This window comes from Hevea brasiliensis, chromosome 14 (genome assembly GCF_030052815.1).
Source record: "Hevea brasiliensis isolate MT/VB/25A 57/8 chromosome 14, ASM3005281v1, whole genome shotgun sequence".
NCBI classification, from domain to species: Eukaryota; Viridiplantae; Streptophyta; class Magnoliopsida; order Malpighiales; family Euphorbiaceae; genus Hevea; species Hevea brasiliensis.
The window spans coordinates 24,135,977-24,158,761 of NC_079506.1; the positions used below are offsets into that span (position 1 = coordinate 24,135,977).

At 34.8% G+C, this 22,785-nt stretch overlaps 1 protein-coding gene across 3 annotated transcripts; it reads right to left on the reverse strand.

Annotated features, from left to right (window-relative positions):
• Window positions 1-9,152: 9,152 nt before the first annotated feature.
• Window positions 9,153-22,397, reverse strand: LOC110648206 (probable prolyl 4-hydroxylase 9). 3 transcript variants are annotated; one of them, XM_058133619.1, is made up of 8 exons: window positions 22,013-22,391; window positions 21,827-21,940; window positions 20,877-21,034; window positions 20,668-20,770; window positions 13,446-13,541; window positions 12,603-12,668; window positions 12,397-12,516; window positions 9,153-9,191 (listed from the first exon to the last, which is right to left on the reverse strand). In XM_058133619.1, the coding sequence occupies exons 1-8, from the start codon at window positions 22,121-22,123 to the stop codon at window positions 9,168-9,170; spliced, it is 792 nt and encodes a 263-aa protein (XP_057989602.1). In that variant the 5' UTR covers window positions 22,124-22,391; the 3' UTR covers window positions 9,153-9,167. The 3 variants fall into 3 exon arrangements, with proteins under 3 accessions (XP_057989602.1, XP_021658053.2, XP_021658052.2); XM_021802361.2 differs by lacking the exon at window positions 9,153-9,191 and adding an exon at window positions 9,275-9,544 and having other exon boundaries at window positions 22,013-22,366; XM_021802360.2 differs by lacking the exon at window positions 9,153-9,191 and adding an exon at window positions 9,275-9,544 and having other exon boundaries at window positions 21,827-22,397.
• Window positions 22,398-22,785: the final 388 nt, after the last annotated feature.

The window sequence follows — 22,785 nt, forward strand, 5'->3', positions numbered from 1 at the left end:
TATTTGATTTAAAAACTTTTAAAGAAAGATCTTGTCAAAGGCTTGCCAAAAATAAAAATTCAGAAAGATCACTTTTGCAAAGCATGTTGTCTTGGAAAACAAACTAGAGTATCCTTTAAATAAAAAAAATGTTATTTCTACATCTAGACCTCTTGAGTTGCTTCATCTTAATCTTCTTGGGCCCGTGACCCCTACTAGTATTAGTGGTAAGTCACATGCATTAGTTATTGTTGATGATTAGATATACTTGGACGTTCTTTTTTGCTCATAAAAATAAAACTTTTGATGTATTTACATCCTTTTGTAAGAAAATACAAAATGAGAAAGGCTTTTATATTACATCTATAAGGAGTAATCATGGAAAAGAATTTAAAAATTACTTGTTTGAGAATTTTTGCACTGAAAATGGTATTTTTCACAATTTTTTAGCTCCTAGAAATCTTCAACAAAATGAAGTTGTAGAGAGGAGAAAAAGAACTTTACAAGACATGGCTAGAAACCATGTTGAATGAAAATAATTTACCAAAATATTTTTGGGCTAAAGCCATTAACGGTTCTTGTTATATTTTAAATAGAGCTTTAATAAGATCTATTGTGAAAAAGACTCCTTATGAATTGTGGAATGGAAAAAAGCCTAACATCTCTTACTTTCATGTATTTGGTTGTAAATGCTTTTTCTTGAATAACAAAAAGGATAATCTCAAAAAAGTTCATTCTAAATCTGATGAGGGTATTTTTCTTGGATATTCAACAAATGTCAAAGCATATAGAGCGTTCAATAGAAGAAATCTTTGTTGTACAATAATATATGCATGTTGTTTTTTATGAATCTAATCCTTGCTTGGAAAGAAAAGATACTTTTGATGATGATGAGTAGGCTATTGCAAATGATAAAAGAAAATCACAAGCAATGAACAAAGTGTTGCACCATTGTTTAATGATCAAGAAGGCCAAGCAATGCAAATTTTGAAACTAATGAAGATCTACATGAAGAGTTGCCTTAACTAGGAGGAATTACAACAAATGAATCCCAACATGGTGATTTGCCTCAAGAATAGAGATTCCATAGAGATCATCCAAAAGAAGATGATCTTTGATAGTCTATCTCAAAAGATGGGAACAAGAACCCAACTCCGAAAGTACTTTGGTAATGTAGCTTTTGTTTTTCAATTAGAACCTAAGAGTTTTGACGAAGCTCAAAATGATATTATTTTTGGTGCCAGTGTATGTTGATGATATTTATTATTGGTGCTCCTAATCCTCTTTGCAATAAGTTCTCAAATACTCAACTCAACTAAGCCTTTATCCCAAAAATTTGGAGTCGGCTATATGGATTCGTTTTCTCCACTCTATACGATTTTAGGTTAAATCCTCAGAAATTTGCAATGCTTCTAGGTCATATTGTACTACTCTCCTCCAAGTCAATTTAGGTCTACCCCTTTTTTTTCTTTCTATCCTCTAACTTAATGTGCTCTACTTGTCTAACTGGAGCCTTCGTATGTCTACGCTTTACATGACCAAACCACCTCAATCTTCCTTCTCTCAACTTATACTCAATTGGTACCACTCCTACTTTTTCTCTAATACTCTCATTACGGACTTTATCTAGTCTAGCATAGCCACTCATCCACCTTAACATTCTCATCTCTGCAACTCTTATCTTAGACGCATACGACTCCTTCAATGCCCAACACTCACTACCATATAACATAGCCGGTTATATGGTTGGACGGTAAAATTTTCCTTTCAACTTACTAGGAATCTTGCGATCACATAAAACTCCCGTGGCACGTCTCCACTTCAACCATCCGGCTTTAATCCTATGACTAACATCCTCCTCACATCCCCCATCTACTTGAAGGACTGAGCTGAGATATTTAAAGTGATTACTTTGGGACAGTACCACTCCATGTAAACTAACTCCTTCCCTATCACCAGTTTGGCCTTCACTGAACTTGCAATGCATGTATTATATTTTCGTTCTACTTAACTTAAAGCCCTTTGACTTTAGAGTACTTCTCCAAAACTCTAGCTTTCTATTGATTCCTTCTCGCGTCTCATCTATCAGAACAATATCATCTGCAAACATCATGCACCAAGGAATACTCTCTTGTATATGTTTCGTCAATTCATCTAAAACTAATGTAAAAAGGTAAGGGCTTATAGTTGATCATTGGTGTAATCCAATTGAGATTCGAAAATCTCTTGTGTCCCCTCCTACTGTGCGCACAATAGTAGTTGCTTATGTACCTAATAGATACCCTTTTTTATTCTAACACACTCCATAGGACATCTCTTGGAACACTATCATAAGCCTTCTCCAAATCAATAAAAACCATGTATAGATCTTTCTTCACATCTCTATATTTCTCCATCAAGCTTCTAATGAGAAAGATCGTTTTCATAGTTGAATGACCGGGCATTAAGCCAAATTGATTGAGAGAGATAGAAGTATCATGACGTAGTCGATGCTCCACAACTCTCTCCCACAACTTCATAGTATGGCTCATGAGTTTAATTCCCCTATAGTTCGAGCAACTCTGTATGTCTCCCTTATTTTTAAAAATATGTTCTAAAATACTCCTCCTCCATTCATCAGGCATTTTCTTTGAGTTTAAAATCTTATTAAATAATTTAGTTAACCATGCCACTCTCATATCTCCCAAACACTTCCACACTTCAATTGGTATTCCATCGGGTCCACATGCTTTACCCACTTTCATTCTCTTAAGTGCTTCCTTTACTTCTAAAGATCTAATCCTTCTAGTATAATTCACATTCTTTTCTATCATTCTATAGTTTATATTCATGCTATTTCCATTTTGACTATTATTAAAGAGATCATTAAAATAATTTCTCCATCTTTCTTTAATATCTTTATCTTTCACCAATACTTTTCCTTCTTTATCCTTAATGCACCTAACTTGATTGAGATCTTGACATTTCCTTTCTCTCCTCCTTGCTAATCTATAAATATCTTTCTCCCTTTCTTTAGTTCCAAGTTTCTCATATAACTTTTCAAAGGCCTGTGCTCTTACTTGACTAACTGCCTTTTTTGTCTCTTTCTTTGCTATCTTGTACTGTTCATATGTCTCATTATTATCACATTTAGGTAATTTCTTATACCATTCCGTTTTTCTCTTCACTGCCTTTTGTACTTCCTCATTCCACCACCATCTCTCTTTTGAGGGTGGTTCATGTCCTTTAGACTCTCCAAGTACTTTTCTAGCTATTTCTCTAATCTTTGATGCCATCATATCCACATATCATTGGCCTCCATATTCAGCTTCCATGCTTCAGACTCGAGAAGCTCATTTTTGAACTTCACTTACTTTACTCCTTTGAACTCCCACCACTTTGTTCGAGCTACACTATTTCTTCTGACCTTACTTGAATTGCTCCTAAACTTGACATCCAAGACCACTAACCGATGTTGACTTGTTAGAGCCTCTCCTGGAATGACCTTGCAATCCTTGCATAGAGCTCTATTTGTCTTTCTAGTTAAGAGGAAGTCGATTTGGCTTCTATGTTGCCCACTTTTGAAAGTCACTAAATGTGTGCCTCTTTTTATAAAGTAGGTATTTGCTACTATTAGGTCGTATGCCATAGCAAAATCCAGGATGTTTTTTCCTTCCTCATTTCGACTGCCAAAACCAAAACCCTATGAACATTCTCATAGCCTTGCCTATCACTTCCTACATGTCCATTCAAATCTCCACCAATGAAAATATTCTCTTCATTCGGTATGCTTTGCATTAAATCATCCATATCTTCCCAAAACCTTTGTTTACTCACACTATCTAGTCCTATTTGTGGGGCATAAGCACTAACTATATTTATTGTTTTTCCTTCTAGTACTAGCTTTACCAGTATAATTCTATCTCCTACTCTTTTCACAGCTATTACAGCGTCTTTCAATGTCCTGTCTATGATTATGCCCACTCTGTTCTTATTTCTCTCCTTTCCGGTAAATCACAGTTTGTACCCTGAATTACCCACTTCCTTACTTTTCTCCCCTACCCATTTAGTCTCCTGAATGCAAGCAATATTCACCCTTCTCCTTTCCAAGGTATCCACAAGCTCCATTAATTTTCTTGTAAGTGATCCAACATTCCAAGTACCAACCCTAATCCTCCTCCTATTCTGTTCCTTCCTAATTGGTCTCCTTTTATGATATCTTCTATTGTTTTCTATATCTATCTTGTGTTCTGTTCCACTATCTGTTCTACTATGTATCCTATGGACTAACTTCTTTACCCACACCCGTCCATGATGTGGGAACCCTTACTCACTTAACACCACACCCGGGCGCCGGCATGGCTCGTCGCTTTCGGTGAACGCCCTACACCCTTGCATATTTCTCACTACACCCGGGCTCCGATGTAGTGCGTCGTTAGTAGAGGACGCCCCAACGTTTATATCATTTGAATCCATATCATAAGGTGTGACGAAATTTTTACGCTGGTTGTCACCTATCGCAACCCTCCTCCTTTATCCGGGCTTGGGACCGGCTAAGCGCAAACTACTTAGGCGAAGTTCAATAAATTCTCAAATACTATGCAAAAATAAGTTTGAAATGAGTATGATAGGGGAGCTTACAGAGGATGATTGTCTTTCTTTTGTATTTAATTGTGACTTGATATTCATTTTAGTGTTTGCTTGTGTGCACGCTTTAAATCACGTCCAAAAGAATTTCATTAGCACACAGTTAATAGGGCTTTGGTATCCTAGATGTGAATTATTTGACTAGATGGTTATAGCAATTTTGATTTTATTGGAAGTAGATTAGATAGAAATATTCCCAATCCTAGCATAAGTTCTATGGAGTTGAAGACTGATTGGCTTGCATGAATTTTGTGTAATGGAAGTCACTGAACATTTCTATTTTAAATTTTAATAACTAATAAAGCAATAAATGATTTAGATATATGCATAAAACTTAACTACGGAGAAAGTTAAGCAGCAGGCTAATAAGGCCATGGAAAACTGGTCATTCTTATCATCATCAAGCCCTCTAGGAGCATTTGGTCATGCCCAGAGCTAACGACTGAAAAGCCTCAGGTTTGAAATATGATATCTGTGTAATTTAATTAAATAATCTGCCTGTTAATTGCTCAAGTTGAGTTGGTTATCCAATTGGAGAATCACATCTGGGAGCATGGGAGTCCCAGTTTGGGAGTATGGGAGGTGTCACTTTCAAATTTTTTGAGCGCATCTGTTTTTTTGTTTAGAAGGTATGCCACTGGCACACTTGCATGGGAGAAGTTCTGTTTTCACTCAAAATAGATGTCACGAGGAGCTATGTGCAGGAGTTGTTTTCTGAAGTTAGCGATTTGAAGTGGCACTCAATCTATTATTTATGAAAGGAGCAGGAGAATTGAAAGTATCTAATTCAAGTTTGGCATGAACTGATGAATACTTTGTGAAAATCCTTATACAGAATTTACTTAACATGTTTTAACACAAATTGTTTAACACGTTCTAGTGGATCTTCTCATCCTCTCAATACACATGTGATGTTAGGTAATTGTTACCTAATGTTGAGTTTTCTGTTGGATTTAGTTAATCCCCAATACTTTCTTGCATACGTAGCAAAGTTTTTGTTGCTTGATACAATCATATATAGCACTTTCTTGATATCTTTGCATTTTGCAGAAGTGGAAAGTGTTATCATATTTAATGTGTGCATCAAATAATTAATATTGAGTCAAACTAATTTTCCTTTTCCTTTTGAAAGCAATCCTGTTTGACATGGTGCTGCTCATATTCATTTTGTAGGACGCGTGATACTCGTGTTAACAATGAGAATGTTCCAAAGCAAGGTACTTCTCTTTTTGGATCTTGTCAAATTCTACTTGAAGAATATGCCAAGTTCTCTAAGTGCTTACATGAGTTGTTTTGTTGACTTATTATGTCACCATGTTCATATCACTGGAAAGGAAGCATTGGTAAAAGCTTTTGAGATGGCATTTTGGTTTTTCTTATTTTAGAGGCAAGCAATTGAAAGCTATTCAAGTATCAGGTACTTTAAAATACACTATTTCAATGACCTGAAGTTCATTAATTTTTGTTTGAAGCCAAGGCTACAGGAGGCAAGTTAATGTGTAATCAGATTCCTGCACTTGCAAAACCAGGGATTGTGCTAATTCTTTCTCCCCCTTAATAGGTTTTTCTTTTTTCGGATCTTTGTCTCTCTCCTTCTTGGTTTTCCCCCTTTTCTTCTAGTTAGCTCTAACTTCTTGCATTGCTTCTCCATTTCTGTTTTGCAGCCTTGATGGTAATTAGTGCACAGCAACTTTCTTCCATGTCTTTTTGGAACCCTTAGAACTTCAGGGTGTTATAATATTTTTTTTTCATTTTCCATTCTTTGTAATTAGGAAAACCAGGTAATGGCATGAAAGGAAGAAAGGAATTGTTGCTGAATAATCACTCCTCAACCAAAACATCACATGTCAAAAATAAAGTGCGTTAATGGAGTTCCTGATATGATCTCATGGTTAATTTGCTTAGCGACTGTTTTTGAGTATCTTTAAAAACTTCAACATCCTGAATAGAAAGTGTTATTCACAAGAGATATGTATGTCTTATTTTTGTGATTGTTAATGGGTAATTGAGTATTGCCTGTATTTGGTGAAATTTTTTCACTTCTTTATTTTTTTTCTCTGCAGTGATTTACTGTGAACTTTACTGTGTCCGAGACTCATAAATTTGAAAATACATAACTATATTTCTAAACAATGGGCACATTAATTAATTACCTTATGAATTTTTAGATTCATGAAGAATTGGATTTTGGAAAACCATCCATGAGGTTGCTGAATGTTACTCAAGAATTGACTCCAATACCAGGATTTATGGCAAAGTTAACAAGGATTCATGCTAGAGAGTTCTTGAATCTCATTGCCATAGATGAGGTGTGAAATTACATTTTCTGTGTTAACAATAAAGGCTGAACTCCAAGTTGTCTTCAAAAGGATTGCATCTTATCTACATGAATTGCCACTCCTATTCTGAATCATTATATACAAACAATTCATGAAAAACAAAAGAAATGAATACAAGGAAATCAAAAGAAAACCTTAAAATCTTATCAAAAATTCAAATGTCAGCCTCCATTCCTTAATCTCCAAGCTTAGTTACCACTATACACTATGTTTGTTTCCAACTCCAAGCAATGGTATAAACAATCACAACCCATCCAATTAACCATGAACATAGTATTGCACAACACAAACTATAAAGCACAATTAACCAACCAAACTTATGATGTATTCTTAAAGGCTGAGTTTAAGTCATGTTTAGTATGACATAATCAAAGTTGTAATGTAATTATGATTACATTGTATATTTATTATATTATTTAGTAAAACAAAAAAAAAAATATGTATTAAAATAATAATTATATAATATAATCAATTTATTTTCACCATTGTCGCTACCGCCACTATCATCCTATCGCCATCATCATTGCTATCATTACCACCACTTGATCACTGTCTTTGCCACTGCCATCACTTAACCACTGTCATCACTGCTGCGGTCATTTGACCACTATCACCACCACTACTCACACCCTATCACCACCTCTACCGTCCCCACTACTTAGCTACCACAACTACTATATCATTAATCATTGCAGTCATTACTGATCACTTATTATTAATATCATAAATAAATTAAATATTAAAATAAAATTATCATTAAATTATATTTTTTATATTTTTATATTGCACCAAATATAGTAATGTAATGCTAATTTTATTAAATTATAATTTTAATTATATTACACAATTAATTATATTACATTAAATTAAAACGTAGCTTTAAGATTTACAAACACTGAAATAGACTTCATAATCACATTCAACGTGCCTTAGACTATAGGAAACGATCCTTCATACGTGACAGCTTGTCGGATACTATTCATTTGCCAGGCTTGCACGACAATCACTTTTCATTATTCTAATTAGGGTTGTACATGATTTCTAAGGATTACGATCCAAACCAAAAAATTATACTGAATCAATAAAAAATGTACCAAATTAAACTTATTTATATATCAAAACCATATCAAATCTGTATTAGACTGAAATTGAATCAAAAACTACTTTTATACATATGTTTTTTTATAATTTTTAAATATATCATATACTTTCAATATAATTATATATAACCTAAAATTATCTTCCATACCTCTAGCTTTTCTTAATGATGTTAGTTATAAATATATTAAATCACCTTATAATTTTTAATTATAAGTGTATTACTATATTATATAATATACGTAATTATATAAATATCTTATATATAAAAGATTATATAATTAAGAAATAGCTAAAAGATATATGATATATTTATATTATTATATTATATAATATATTTAATCTCAAAATACATATATATACCTTAAACGTTAAAAATTATATAATTAAAAAATATCTAAAATATACATTATATGATATATTGTGTATTAATAATTAATTTTAAAACTTAAATAATAATTTATGTATGACTTTTTATGAAAATAATTATATAAAATTATTTCAAAAATCAAAATTGAACCAAAATCGAATTAAACCGTACTAGAATTGAGAACCAACCAAACCAACAAAGAATCAAATCCAAATTTCAATTCAATTTTGATTCTTAAATAGACCTTAAATAGAAATTGCACTCTTAATTCTAACAACTATACTATTTCTCTAATCTAAGCACACTTTCAAAGAGCGCACACTCTCTCTCTCTCCTAATAGGGAGAGCTATAATTTTTAGAAAAAATTATTATTTAATTCTTACATTTTAATAAAATTAACTATTTAATTCTTATGTTTTAAAAAATACACCGGAGAGAAGACACAACCTGGAAACTAAGAGAGGGGACACTGCCCATTGGTATACCATCTAATACAGTAAATGTGTGCCATGTCAACTTCCGACCACCTAATTTCACTAGAATTTGACTTCATGATAACACTACAAAAATTAAAAAAATATGGAATGCTAAAATTGGAAAAAGCTCCACATTTCAATAATTTTTTTATAAGTAGACATTATTAACTGAACGTTTAAAATATAGCCATGTCTAAAAGATAACTACAGAATTTCAAATAAATAATGTGATAAATAAATTCCTCACCATGATACCTGCATTCAAATCTTTACCAAAGTCAAATGCGTTCAACATACACATACTAGAAAGAAAAAGACAAGCTATTATTAGTGTTCTCAATAAAGTGAAAAAAAAAAAAAAAATTGTGCACATTGCCTCGCACACAAATGAAATGATATAATTCTGTTTACATTGGCCTTTTTTTTTTAATGTAAAGTATATACACATGTGGAACATGGTTCTGTATGTTCTCACTTATGAGTGTCGGATTTGAAAAATGAACTGGTTACCAAAATGCCATTACAGTGATGATGATAGTAAATTACAGATTTAGTTTAACATCTACTCTTAGTAAGTTTGTGCTTGATCTCTAATCCACTTTGTTGCCACCCATTTCTGGCCTGCGATAACCGGGCAACTTCCATGAAGAGATGTCTGCATATACATAGACCAGGAATAACTACGGATGCCAAAATAACTATAGCTACCAGCCTGCCAGCGATCAGATTCATGAAGAACAAAACTTCTAGAATTTATTAACAGCTATGCAGGCCCTGGTAGTTAAATTTTCAAATATTGATTCAAGGAAACAGAAACTGTATGGAGCAAACCCTCCAACTTTACCAGTTGGCGTTCAACACAAATTTTTGCATTCAACACAAATTTTAAGTAACTGAATGATATAATAAGATAAAACGACTCAAGCTTGGTGGTCGTGGATGGAAACAACGATGAAAAATGAGGAAAACTAGAGATAAAGCTTGAAGGAAAAAAAAAAAAGTCACCATAAGCCAATGGAACGGAGATAACACAAACAATTCTGTCTCATGGAAAAGAGTGCTAATGTCTTCATGAGATTAATGGTGTACTAGGAAGTTGAAAAAATCAATAGAAATAATCAAGAACACTAACCAATGTAATATTTCATTTCCTATTAAATAAAAATCATCCCAACAGATGAGCTTACACCAGCTTGTAACATTCAAATTACAAGAAAGATCATGTGTGTCAGAACTTCAACACGAGATACAAAAAATCAGCCTTAATCATCTGGTATATCTTATATTCTATTCCCTCTATCCCAAAAAGATTGCCATTTTCATTTTCTCACACAGTTTAAGAAAACATAGCTACTACCATGTTAACTCACATTTTCTTTTCATTCCTCCTTTTGCGCCCCTCATTATTTCCAAGAAAAATTATCATCTTTCTCTGTTCTTAGAATTGTTTGCCTTGAAAATATACAAAACTCACAATTAATATCAAATTTTACAATGGAGATAAGGAGGGATAGAATAGGAAATCCATTCTGTTTTTTTTTTTTTTTTTTGAGTTTATGAAAATGGAGATATGATACAATACCAAGATAAGTTCTTTGGCAGGTGCTAGCATAGTTATTAAAGGTGGAAGGCGCACTTAGGCACTAAGGGAGAGGTTGTGGTCTTAAAAGAAGCAGCAGCAGAGCAAGAGAAAAGAAACCAAAAAAAAAGAAAAAAGCATGCTGGCAGATCAGTTGAACAAGGAGCAGAGGAGTGACAAAAAGGAACAACAAAAAAAAATCAGCATTATGACTGAAAAAGACTTAGTTGAGTTGAGTATAACTGAAAAAAGAGCGGGGGAAAAAAGGCAACATCACACCAGTTAAAAGGAGGGGGGGACGGGGAGGGGAGGGGAGGGGTTGGAAAGCATGACAGCTAATCAGGTCTTGAAGAAGAAGAGAGAAACAAGAAGAAAGAATTTAAAAAAATAATAAAAAAAAAAGAGCAGCATCAATAGAAAAAAGAAAGAAGGTAATCCAATGACATTAAAGACATGTACAGGGGCAGCTACAAGTGCAAAAACAGGGAAAAGGGATATGAACAAGTTCCACATAATAGTGATTTACACCAGGGATCAGTTTCGTGTATATACTTGTTTACCTTAATTATGAACAAGCTAACTAGTCATATTCAAGATGATGTCCTAGAGTGCATGCTTTTTGCATATGATGTTGTCTTAGTAAATGAAACTAGTGAAAAAGTTAACCAAATGTTGGAGTTGTGAAGAGTAAAGGTTTTAGGCCAAGTAAAAGTAAGATGGAACATATGCATTGCAAGTTTAACTCTCGTAGAATGAATAGGAGAGAGTTTGATTGGATGGAGTTTTGGTGTCAAAATACAACCAATTCAAATATTTAAGCTCTATTATCCAGAATAACAGAGTAACAAATGAGTATGTAAGTCATAAGATAAAAACATGATGGATGAAATGGAGAGGTGGAAGGGGTGTGCTATGCAACCGTAGGATTCTTGACAAAGTGAAAGGTAAGTTTTGTAGAATCGTAGTCATGCTAACTATGTTGTATGGAAGTGAATGTTAGGAATCTAAAGTACAACATATTCACAAAATAAGTGTAGCAAAAATGTAAATGTTAAGATAAATATTAGGTAACACGATAATGAATTATTATGAATGACAAACGAGGATAAAATGAGAGTTGGTTGATTAACATAGTTTGGTCATATCCAACGTAGAGCATCGAATGCCTCAGCACAAAAGTGTGATAAGTTAGTAATAAAAAAATTGAAAAGGGAAAAAGAAAGACTTAAAATGACACAGAAAGAGATAGTATCAAAAGATTTAGATATTAATGCAAAATTGATTTCAACAGAATTAAATGACCAAAAAAGATTTATATAGCCGATCCCAACTAATTTGGGATTTAAGATTTAGTTGTTGTGACAATGGGCATACATCTTGGAACATCCTAAAAGGATAGTGGCCAACCATTGTGGGACAAAGGGAGTAAATAATATTTTTCTATCAATCTAAACCTTCAATGTCTATCCTGACAATCTGATCAAGTTCATTGGGGCTCTTTACTTCAGCTAGTGAGGAAACAATGGAAGAGATGTATATGCATAGTTATTAAAGGCTCAAGGTGCACTAAGGCGCCAAGGAATCTTGGAGCCAAGGCGCAAGCGCGCGCCTGAGCGAGGTAAGGCGCAAAAGTAAAAAATTTAAAAAGTTCATAAAAATCAAATAAATGTGATGCTTTTCTTTTTTTTCCTTTAGCATATATCTTGAATTAGGTTTGCTGGTTTGAATTTAAGTGGTTGTCCTTTTGGCTAATGAAAGTGCTCGCTAAAGATATAAATAAAGAAAGCATGCCTTTCTAGAACCTTGTGCCAGGAACAAAGGCGCACACCTAGGCGCATAAGGCGCTAGGGTTCGAGCCTGGTGAGCCTTGAGCCTGAGGCGCACCTTTAATAACTATGTGTATATGTTTATCTGAGAAAGAGACTCACCTGATCAATTGTACCATTAGGAAACAGTGAGTAAAACAGAATCCCATCGCCTTGCCGAGGTTTCACTTTTAAACCAACACATTTTTTGTAATCATAGCCTGAACCTATTTGTAAGCCATTCTACAACCACAATAAGATTACTATCAGTAAGCGAAATGATTGTATAATACAATGAGGAAAATAAAAGGTAGAGCGTCCTCCAATACCTCAAAAGGGAACATGGTTTCTCCACCACCTTCTACATCAGATAAATACAACAAGAAAGAAGCAACCTGCATGGTAGATAATTAATCAATCAATCACAAACTCATTAGATCTTCTTTTCTAGATGTCATTTCATTTGCTTCGCATTTAAATTTGGTTACAATATATAAATAATGCTAAAAAAAAAGTACCCACAATTAATTTGTGAGTAAGCCTTTGCAAATAATCTAAAACAAAAGAAATGGCTACAACTGAAAAGAAAACTAGAATGGCAAGGAAAGAAAACTATTCCACATGAGAGAAAATCTTTTTAAGCTGTTGAGTTACCAATATATTATAATATTGACTGATGACAATGGACAATGTTTTATAATATCTTGCAACAAATGTCTTGCATCAAACTATCCACAAACATCAGCCAAGGAACTTCTACCCTAGTAAGCCTACTAGTTTTCTGGTTCAACTAGAAAATCATGTAAAATATAGTGTCCATTCCAATACATTTACTTAACAAATAACAATAGAAAAAAAGAAAGCACTATAGCAATTGTCCCTGTAAGACATGGAATTATATGTCTTTAAGTAAGATCCAACATCAAATTACACAGTTATATTCTTCAACTAATACTACAGACTAATCAGCAGAAACTAAAAACACCTTGATATTAATAAGAGTTAAGCAGAACCTCTTCATAGCGAAAAAAAAATTAGAGAAGAAAAAAGTATCGAGTAATCTTCATTCCAAAGGAAGGCAAAAAAAAAAAAAAAAAAAAGAGAAGAGAGAAAGTACATGCAGAAGCCAAAAACTAAACATTCAAGAACAGAGGGAGATGCTTATCAAGTACCCTTTGGCTTGTCTGCAGACCATATTCAGCTGGGTTAAATGAATCATAATGTGAATCATATTTCTGTCCAATTTCGTAGCGCAAGACATTGAATGCCTGCAATAGGGAAATATAAACTCAGTCTCAAAACTAATTTAGAATTACATGTAATGAAGTATTAGACTTCAATTATTAAATGCAAGACAACAATAGAATATAACGCATTTTCTATAGTGCCTTATAAGCCAAAATTAAAGTGCAATGATACTTGCACAAAACATAGGATGTTTACTGACAATAGTCACTCAAAATGAGCAAGATACCGGACATAGCTCCTACCACATCATAAAGAAAGAAACAACACTTTCATTTAATTGCAAATATTATGAAAGCATTCAACTTTCTCCTTTCTTCCACAAAATAAAGCAAGAAAGCTAACACAACAATCTATAGCATATGTGGAGAGATGCAGATTCTGGAAACAAGATCTATAATATTTTTAAGAAAAGAATACATTGTTTGATTGCCAAAAAATTTCTTAAATGCAATAACAAGAAGGTATCCAGGAACAAGGCTTAGACAGGGTCAATTAAGGCATCAGATAAAAGTTGGCATATGACTAAGCAAATCAAGATCACACAGAGGTCTAATCATATTATCATTAACAGGTATTTCTCTGGTGCAGCTTTCAATCACCAATGTTTTGTATGTTAATTAAGTATATATAATAATTCAATATGAAGTAAAATATAACTGGAATATACATATGCCTTATAGATTGGTTAAATGCAGATGATTAGCTATGCATATTGTCCTGTTACATACCAGAGGAGAAAGTATAGAATAAGGCAGTAGTAGTTCGGGTTGTTAAGGGAATTAATTGAGTTGTTGAAATTGGAGGGAAAGGGATTAGGTGGTTACAAGATCTGTTAGGAAGATAGAAATAACTACCTGCAATAGCTGAGGCAGTTACTGAGCTATTATATAAGCACAATAGTCATTCTTGTAAGGATTCTGGATTCATTAACAAGAAATACAATTCTCTCTCTTATAGTCCTCTTTCTCCATCTTGCTCCTGTTCAGTCACTTGCATTGCTGCTAGGGTTTTAGCTTTGCACTAGTGGCCAGGGAAATATTTTTCTCCACATTTGTAATAAGGTTTAGGTTGGTATTTAGGGTTGGAAACATTGGATTTAGAAGAGTTGACATTGTTGGGTAAAATGGAAGGTTGATTAGCTGAAATGGAACTGCCAACAGAATTGGATCTAATAGGTTGGTTAGTAGGTGTGAGGTTAGTGGATTTGGTGTTCTGATCTGTTATAGGAGGTTTAGGAGGGTAGGGCTATGTTTGAGAAAGTTTAGGGTTTGAATAGGAGAAATTAGAATTAGAATTGGCAGTGCTTCTAGGAAAATTAGAACAGAAAGGTCTGGTAAAAATTTTAGTTTTCTTGGTATCCAGCAACTACTCCTGCAACATGGCTATTTCTACTGCCTCCACCAAAGTAGCAGGTTTGAACATCCTAACCACCAGCCTAATTTCATCCCTCCGTCCCCCCATAAAACCAGAAAGAAAATAGGACTCCCCTAACTCTGGCATCACCCTTTCCATATGAATCCTCAAAATTCTCCAAATAATCTTCTAAAGAACCCTCTTGCCTTAATCTCATAAATTCTTCCACTATATCTTCTAACCCAACATCTCCAAATCTACCACAAAGCCCTTTTTCAAATTCTTCCCAAGTATGAGTTCCCCTATTCCAATTATGGAACCAAGAATCTGCTTTATCCACCAGAAACAAACTTGCAATACTAATTCTTTGATCCAATGGAACTTTATATACCTCAAAGTATTTTACACATTTCCGTAACCAAACCCTAGGTTATTTCCAATCAAAAGTCACCAACTCAATTTTTGTTAAAAAAGAATTCATACCTTCAGTAATAGCAATGGTTCCAGAACTGCCTTGATCTCTCCAGTATAGGTTGGGCAAATCCTTTGGGATTGGCAGCAGTCCCCTACTTTCAGTCTTCCTGTTATTGCCTTTCCCTTCCTCATCTACAGAAACAACTTGTTTCCCTTTTTCTTTTGCAAATGCACTCATGAAAGCCTTCAAATCCTCCCTTAATGCATCATTATCTGCGGAGGCTCTATCCGCTTCCCTTCCAATATAGCGAATTTCCCTTCCACTTTCTCATTCAACATATTAATTTTCCCATCCACACTCTCCTGTAGTTTCTTTAATTTGTCTTCCAATTCCGCAACCCTAACCATCTCAGCGCTAACTACCACAGATCTGGTCATTATTGCGACAAAAATGCAATGATTCCCCACTTAATTCCCCCACGGAAGAGCTCTGATACCAATTGTTAAGGTAGTTAACCCTCACAAGAGAACTTTAGAAGAATTTAGAAGAAGAAGAAGAATGATAGAGAGAGAAACAGAAATAGAGCAAGATAGAGAAAGAGGACTAGAAGAGAGAGAATTGTATTTCTTGTTAATGAATCCCGAATGCCTTACAAGAATGACTATTGTGCTTATATAATAGCTCAGTAACTGCCACAGCTATTGCAGGTAGTTATTTCTATCTTCTTAACAGATCTGTACCCACCTAATCCCTTTCCCTCCAATTTCAACAACTCAATTAATTCCCTAACAACCCAAACTACTACTGCCTTATTCTATACTTTCTCCTCTGGTATGTAACAATTCCTCCCCCATTAGAACTTTTTTGACCTCAAGAAAGGACAACATCAGGAAATTAGGCTTGAATAAAAGAATAGTCCTCCCAAGTAGCATCTTCAGGAGGCAAATTCTTCCATTGGATCAACCCTTGAAAAACATGCTGGTTGTCTCTAGTAATGGTTCTAGTCTGCAGAACCTGTTCCGGAGCCACTACCACTGAATCTTCATGCATCACAGGAAGGTCAAGTAGAGGAGTAATGTTATTGCCCAATTTTTTCTTTAACATGGAAACATGAAAAACAAGGGAGTCCTATTTTCTTTCTACACTAGTGGAGAGGACATTTGGCATGAGGTAGCAGAAGAAATTGAAGATGGAGGTGAGCAAAGGGAGCTTATGCTATCTGTACATGCTGTGGAAGGAAGTGAAGGGGCAGAGACAATTAAAGTGATGGGAGTTTATAAAAATAGGGAGATCATAATACTAATTGATAGTGGCAGTAATAGTAGCTTTATAGACAAAAACTGGGCTGAGGAATTGAAGTTAGATTTGGTGGAAATTCCTGCAACTGCCATAGCGGTAGCTGACGGTAGGACACTGAATTGCAGCCATCAATGTAAGCATTTTGGATGGAAGATGCGATCTTATAAATTCCAGTTCGACTTTAAGATTTTGGAGTTAGGAAGCTTTGATATGATTTTGGGAGTTGATTGGCTTAGAAGTTTTAATCCAATACTATTTGATTTCAAAGCATCTAGAATTTCTTTTGTTAAGGATGGGAAAGAAGTGGTGTTGCAAGGTGTGGGCAAGACAAGTGAAGTGTTAGCACCTGTTTTATGTTTTGTTGAAGAATTATTTCTAAGGGGAAGGATTTCGAGTCTCCAATGTTGTGTATAGTGGATTCCTCAAAATCTTCAGGATTTTCATTACCTGAATAAGCATCAGCAGCAGTAAATGAAGCAGGTGCCAGTTCTGTTTCTAATAATGAAGCACTGCAGTTGTTATTGCAGAAATATCATGAAGTTTTTCAAGAACCTCATGGGTTGCCTCCCTTCAGAAGTCATAATCATGCAATTCCCTTGCTGCCCCAAACTCATCCAGTGAATATCAGGCCATATAGGTACCCCTATTACCAGAAAGCAGAAATTGAGAAGTTGGTAAATGAAATGCTAGCTTCTTCAGTAATTCAACCTAGCACTAGCCCTTATTCATCTCCAGTTTTATTGGTCAAGAAGAAGGATGGAACTTGGAGATTCTGCATTGATTATAGAAGATTAAATGAGGTGACTGTCAAGGATAAATTTCCTATTCCTATTATTGATGACCTTTTGGATGAACTTCATGGGGCTAGGTATTTTTCAAAAATTGATTTGAAAGCAGGGTACCAACAAATTAGAATGCATCCTAAGGACATTCCGAAGACTGCATTCAGAACTCACCATGGCCACTTTGAATTCAATGTGATGCCCTTTGGGCTTACTAATGCCCCTGCCACATTTCAGGCTTTGATGAATCACATTTTCAAACCTTTTCACAGAAAATCTGTTCTAGTATTCTTTGATGATATTCTTGTGTATAGCAAAGATTGGGATTCTCATTTGAAGCATTTGGAGGAGGTGTTTCAGGTCTTGAAAGAACAGCAGCTGTATGCAAAGCAATCCAAATGTTCTTTTGGACAGACTGAAGTGGAGTATTTAGGCCATATTATCACAACAGAACGAGTTTCCACTGATCCCAAAAAGATTCAGGCTATGGTACAATGGCCCACACCTGTTTCAGTCAGGGAATTAAGAAACGTTTTCCTGGTTTAACAGGGTACTACAGAAAATTTGTAAGAAATTATGGGGTAATTATTAAGACACTGACTGATCTATTAAAAAATGACTCTTTTCAGTGGTCTGATTCAGCCCAGAGAGCTTTTGATAATTTGAGAACAGCTATGGCAGAAGCTTCAGTCCTTGCCTTACCAGATTTTACTTTTCCATTTTTAATTGAGACTGATGCTAGAAGTTGGGGAATGGGGGCTGTATTGCAGCAAAAAGGGCATCCTTTGGCTTATATCTCAAAAGCTTTTGGTCCTAGAAGTACGGCTTTATCTGTCTATGAAAGAGAATTACTGGCAATTACTTTTGCAGTCTCAAAGTGGAGACATTACTTGGAGCAAGGGCAGTTTTTCATTCAAACTGATCATGAAAGTATAAAATATTTGCTTGAGCAAAGGCTTCATACTAATTTGCAGCAAAGGGGCATTTCTAAACTTTCGGGGCTCGATTATAAGATCCTTTATAGAAGAGGTGTTGAAAATAAGGCGGCAGATGCCCTTTCTAGAAGACCTGTTAGGGCTGACTCTAGTTGCCATGCCTTTCAGTCTACAATTTTGCCTACTTGGATGACTACTTTACTTCAAACTTATGACAAGGACTCTAAAGCAACTAACTTGGTGCAACAATTATCCTTGGATAGTACAGCTCATTCAGGATTTCAGCAGAAGAAAGGAGTTCTCTACTTTCATGACAGGCTATATGCAGGCTGCTCCACTGAATTAAGGCAGCAATTAATTGCTTTATACCATGACAGTCCCCTGGGAGATCATTCTAGAGTTAATGTGACTTACTTAAGGTTGAAGAAGCATTTCTTTTGGCCTAGTATGCTTAAGGATATATTGGAGTGGATAAAAAAATGCGATACTTGTGCTAGGTGCAAAAGTGAACATTGTGCAGCCCCTGGTATGTTGCAGCCACTATCTATTCCAACTCAAGCTTGGCAACACATCTCAATGGATTTTATTGATCATTTACCCAAGTCCAAGGGTAAAGATACCATACTAGTGGTGGTTTGTAGATTCACTGAGTATGGGCATTTCATACCATTGTCTCATCCCTGTACTGCTTCTGTTGTGGCCAAATTATTCTTAGATAATGTTTTCAAACTGCATGGGGTACCACAATCTATTGTCTCAGATAGGGACAAAATTTTTACCAGCTTGTTTTGGAAGGAGTTGTTCAAATGTTTGGGCACTACATTGGCTTTTAGTACTGCTTATCATCCCCAGTCTGATGGTCAGACTGAGAGACTTAATCAGTGCTTGGAGGGTTACCTAAGGTGTATGGCTCATTTCAAACCCAGTACATGGAGTACTTGGCTTCCTCTTGCAGAATGGTGGTACAATTCTTCCTCTCACAGTGCTATTAGGATGTCACCTTTTGAAGCGCTTTATGGCTAGTCTCCACCATTTCTTCCAGTAGTGCCTATGGAGTTACCTACTGTTGGAGCAGTGGGAAGTTGAAAGAAAATTTAGTGTTAGCCCAAAATAGAATGAAGCAACAAGCTGATAAGCAGAGGTCAGAACGAGATTTTTCAGTTGGGGATTATGTTTATCTGAAGCTTCAGCCTTACAGGCAGGCATCAGTAGCTATTAGACAGACCTTAAAGCTTTCTCCTAAGTACTATGGTCCTTATCAAATTATTGCTAAGTATGGGTCAGTTGCCTACAAGCTTCAGTTGCCTTCATCTTCTTCAATCCACCCTGCTTTTCATGTTTCCATGTTAAAGAAAAAATTGAGCAATAACATTACTCCTCTACTTGACATTCCTGTGATGCATGAAGATTCAGTGGTAGTGGCTCCGGAACAGGTTCTACAGACTAGAACCATTGCTAGAGACAACCAGCATGTTTTTCAAGGGACAACCAGCATGTTTTTCAAGGGTTGATCCAATGGAAGAATTTGCCTACTGAAGATGCTATTTGGGAAGAATATTCATTAATTCAAGCCCAATTTCCTGATGTTGTCCTTTCTTGGGGTCAAGAAAGTTCTAATGGGGGAGGAATTGTTACATACCAGAGGAGAAAGTATAGAATAAGGCAGTAGTAGTTTGGGTTGTTAAGGGAATTAATTGAGTTGTTGAAATTGGAGGGAAAGGGATTAGGTAGTTACAAGATCTGTTAAGAAGATAGAAATAACTACCCGCAATAGCTGAGGCAATTACTGAGCTATTATATAAGCACAATAGTCATTCTTGTAAGGCATTCGGAACAATAGTCATTCTTGTAAGGCATTCGGGATTCATTAACAAGAAATACAATTCTCTCTCTTCTAGTCCTCTTTCTCTATCTTGCTCTATTTCTGTTTCTCTCTCTATCATTCTTCTTCTTCTTCTTCTTCTTCTTCTTCTTCTTCTAAATTCTTCTAAAGTTCTCTTGTTAGGGTTAACTACCTTAACATGTCCCTTTAACTATTACGAAAGCAAATAAATCAGAAGAGAGAGACCAGACAAATGGTAGGCGTTAATTGCAGAAGAGGTTGTTAGGATCATAGTAATACATGATTTCTTAGAGCACTTTTCCATTACCAAGCATCTCAAATTTAACGCGTCAATAATTATAAGAAACTCCAGAAAGATACTAAGCTTTGTTTCTAGTTTTGCTCATTAAAGAAAAAGGTAAAAATATATATAAGTTAAATGCAGCACTACAAACTATTACAATAACCTTAAAATATTCCTTTGAATTTGACTCCACATACTGGCTACAAAAGAAATGATATTGTAACAATAAAAGGTACCTCTCCATGGGACCTTGGGATCATTGTAGCTCTTGCAATTTTCTGCTCAATGAAGTCCAGGACCCCAGTTTTATCTTCTGATGCACTAATAAATGTACCTGAACTGTTGCCCAATTTATTATGAAAAGGAGATGAGAGACCCTCTGAACTGAACAGTTGCATGGTCTGTTTATTGTGCACAAAATAGAAATGAAAATGAATAGAGATACCTTGTTCTGGTCCCCTGAGTGCTCTCATCTGTTTCTCCTTTCCGCAGAGCCAGGGAAGATGGTTTTAGGCGAGACTTTGCCATTTCAATTATACTGTTGCATTGTTCTGGAGTTGCAAAGTTTGGAAAATAAACAGCTCTTGGTTTCCAGCTCAAAACCTGCAATGCACAATCAGAAGACCAACAACAGAATAGGAATAAATCACAATATAACATTACTAGGTCAACACAAAAACATCCGAGCCTAACAATTCACTCCATTCCTTTAACTGCAGAAATTAATTCATTACAGGACTGTGAGTCTCATTAGCATTTTGAAAAACTTATTTTCATTTAAGCGCTTATTTCCGAAGTCTCCCCAATGAGCCAATAATTTGAAATTCTAACTTCACGTTTAATTTGTATTTTCTTCCTTTGCCTTCATGCTATTATCATTTTATCATTTTCCAATCATAAACATATCGAAATTATGAATCAAACCTAGTGAAATTAACTTATTAACTTTCTTTTCCAACATTGGACCTTAGAATTTTTCTCATTTTCTACAGAAGATGATAACTAAAACACAATATTTTTCATTTTTCCATTAATCACTATTATCTTGTAGCAAAGTGAAGCCATGAAACATTATACCTAATACTCAAAAAAAGTGAAAATCCATAGGATTCAACAGTTGTTAACTTCTGTTATGAATTAAGGAGCTTGATTTCTTCAAAAAATAATAAAATAAAATAAAAATTCATACTGAGCTAAACTATTGACCAAAACTTGATTCACATAAATCCTCCAAAAGAAAAAAAAAAAAAAAAAAAAAAAAAAAAAGCCCCAATCTTGGACTAACCTAAACAAAAACCAATGTCAATCAAAATCACAGATTCAAAAATCCAATCCATGTCCTTCGATAAAACCAAAAACACACAGCATGTGAGTTTTCAAGCGCGTGGAAATCACCTGAAATGAAATGGATTCAACAGAAGATTCTCCAGTCACGCCATGCGGCATCGAGTCAAGGTCTCCCTCAGCCACCTGAAGCATTCTCAACCTTGGTCTAATAATAGGCACATCCTGCAAACCAGAAATCAAAACCCACCAAGGAAAATCAAATAGATATGCAGAGTAAAATGAGTGGGTAAATACCTGAGAGAGAAGAGTGGAAGCGTAGAATCCGGCGAGGAAGAAGAAAAAGCATAGGAGGAGGACAGCAGGTAACCCTAGCTTTCTCTTGGAGGGCTTCGTTTTGGTTTTCATCTATGGTGTGTGAAGAAGAAGAAGAAGAAGAAGAAGAAGAAGAAGTCTGTTTGGTTGTTCAACAATGGCGGATCTAAATGGGAAAGCTGCTTATTTTGGATTTTAATGGAGGAAATGGCAGAATGCGTAAATGGCGGGAGAGAGATTTTCTTCTCCCTTTTTTTTTTTTTTCTACACTTCGACGTCGTCATAACTCAGAAGTTTCTAGTAACCATGACCTGTGACTTGCTGACAGTGATGTCCGACATACATATTTTTTTCGGATGAAGGAAAAAATTTTTAATTTTTCTAAATTCTCTCATTTAATATTAAATAAAAAAATAGGAAAAATAACGGCAACAGATGAGAACTTCTATTCCTCTATATATATATATATATATCACCATGAGAGCTTTGGTTAGTAATGCTGGCAAAAGAATGGTTCCCTGTGCAGCCATAAGTTGCAGGCACAAGAAAGAGCTGAAAAAAAAATTTTAAAGGTAAATATGTAAAAAATAAATAATAAAATATTATAAAAATTAATAATATAATGTTATTAAATATATATTCAAATAATTAAAAGTCATATATTAATTTATTACATGTATAATTATATTATTTATTATTAAAAAATTACTGTGGAATTTTAAAGTGTTTGAACTTTTGAATACTCAACAGTTTTT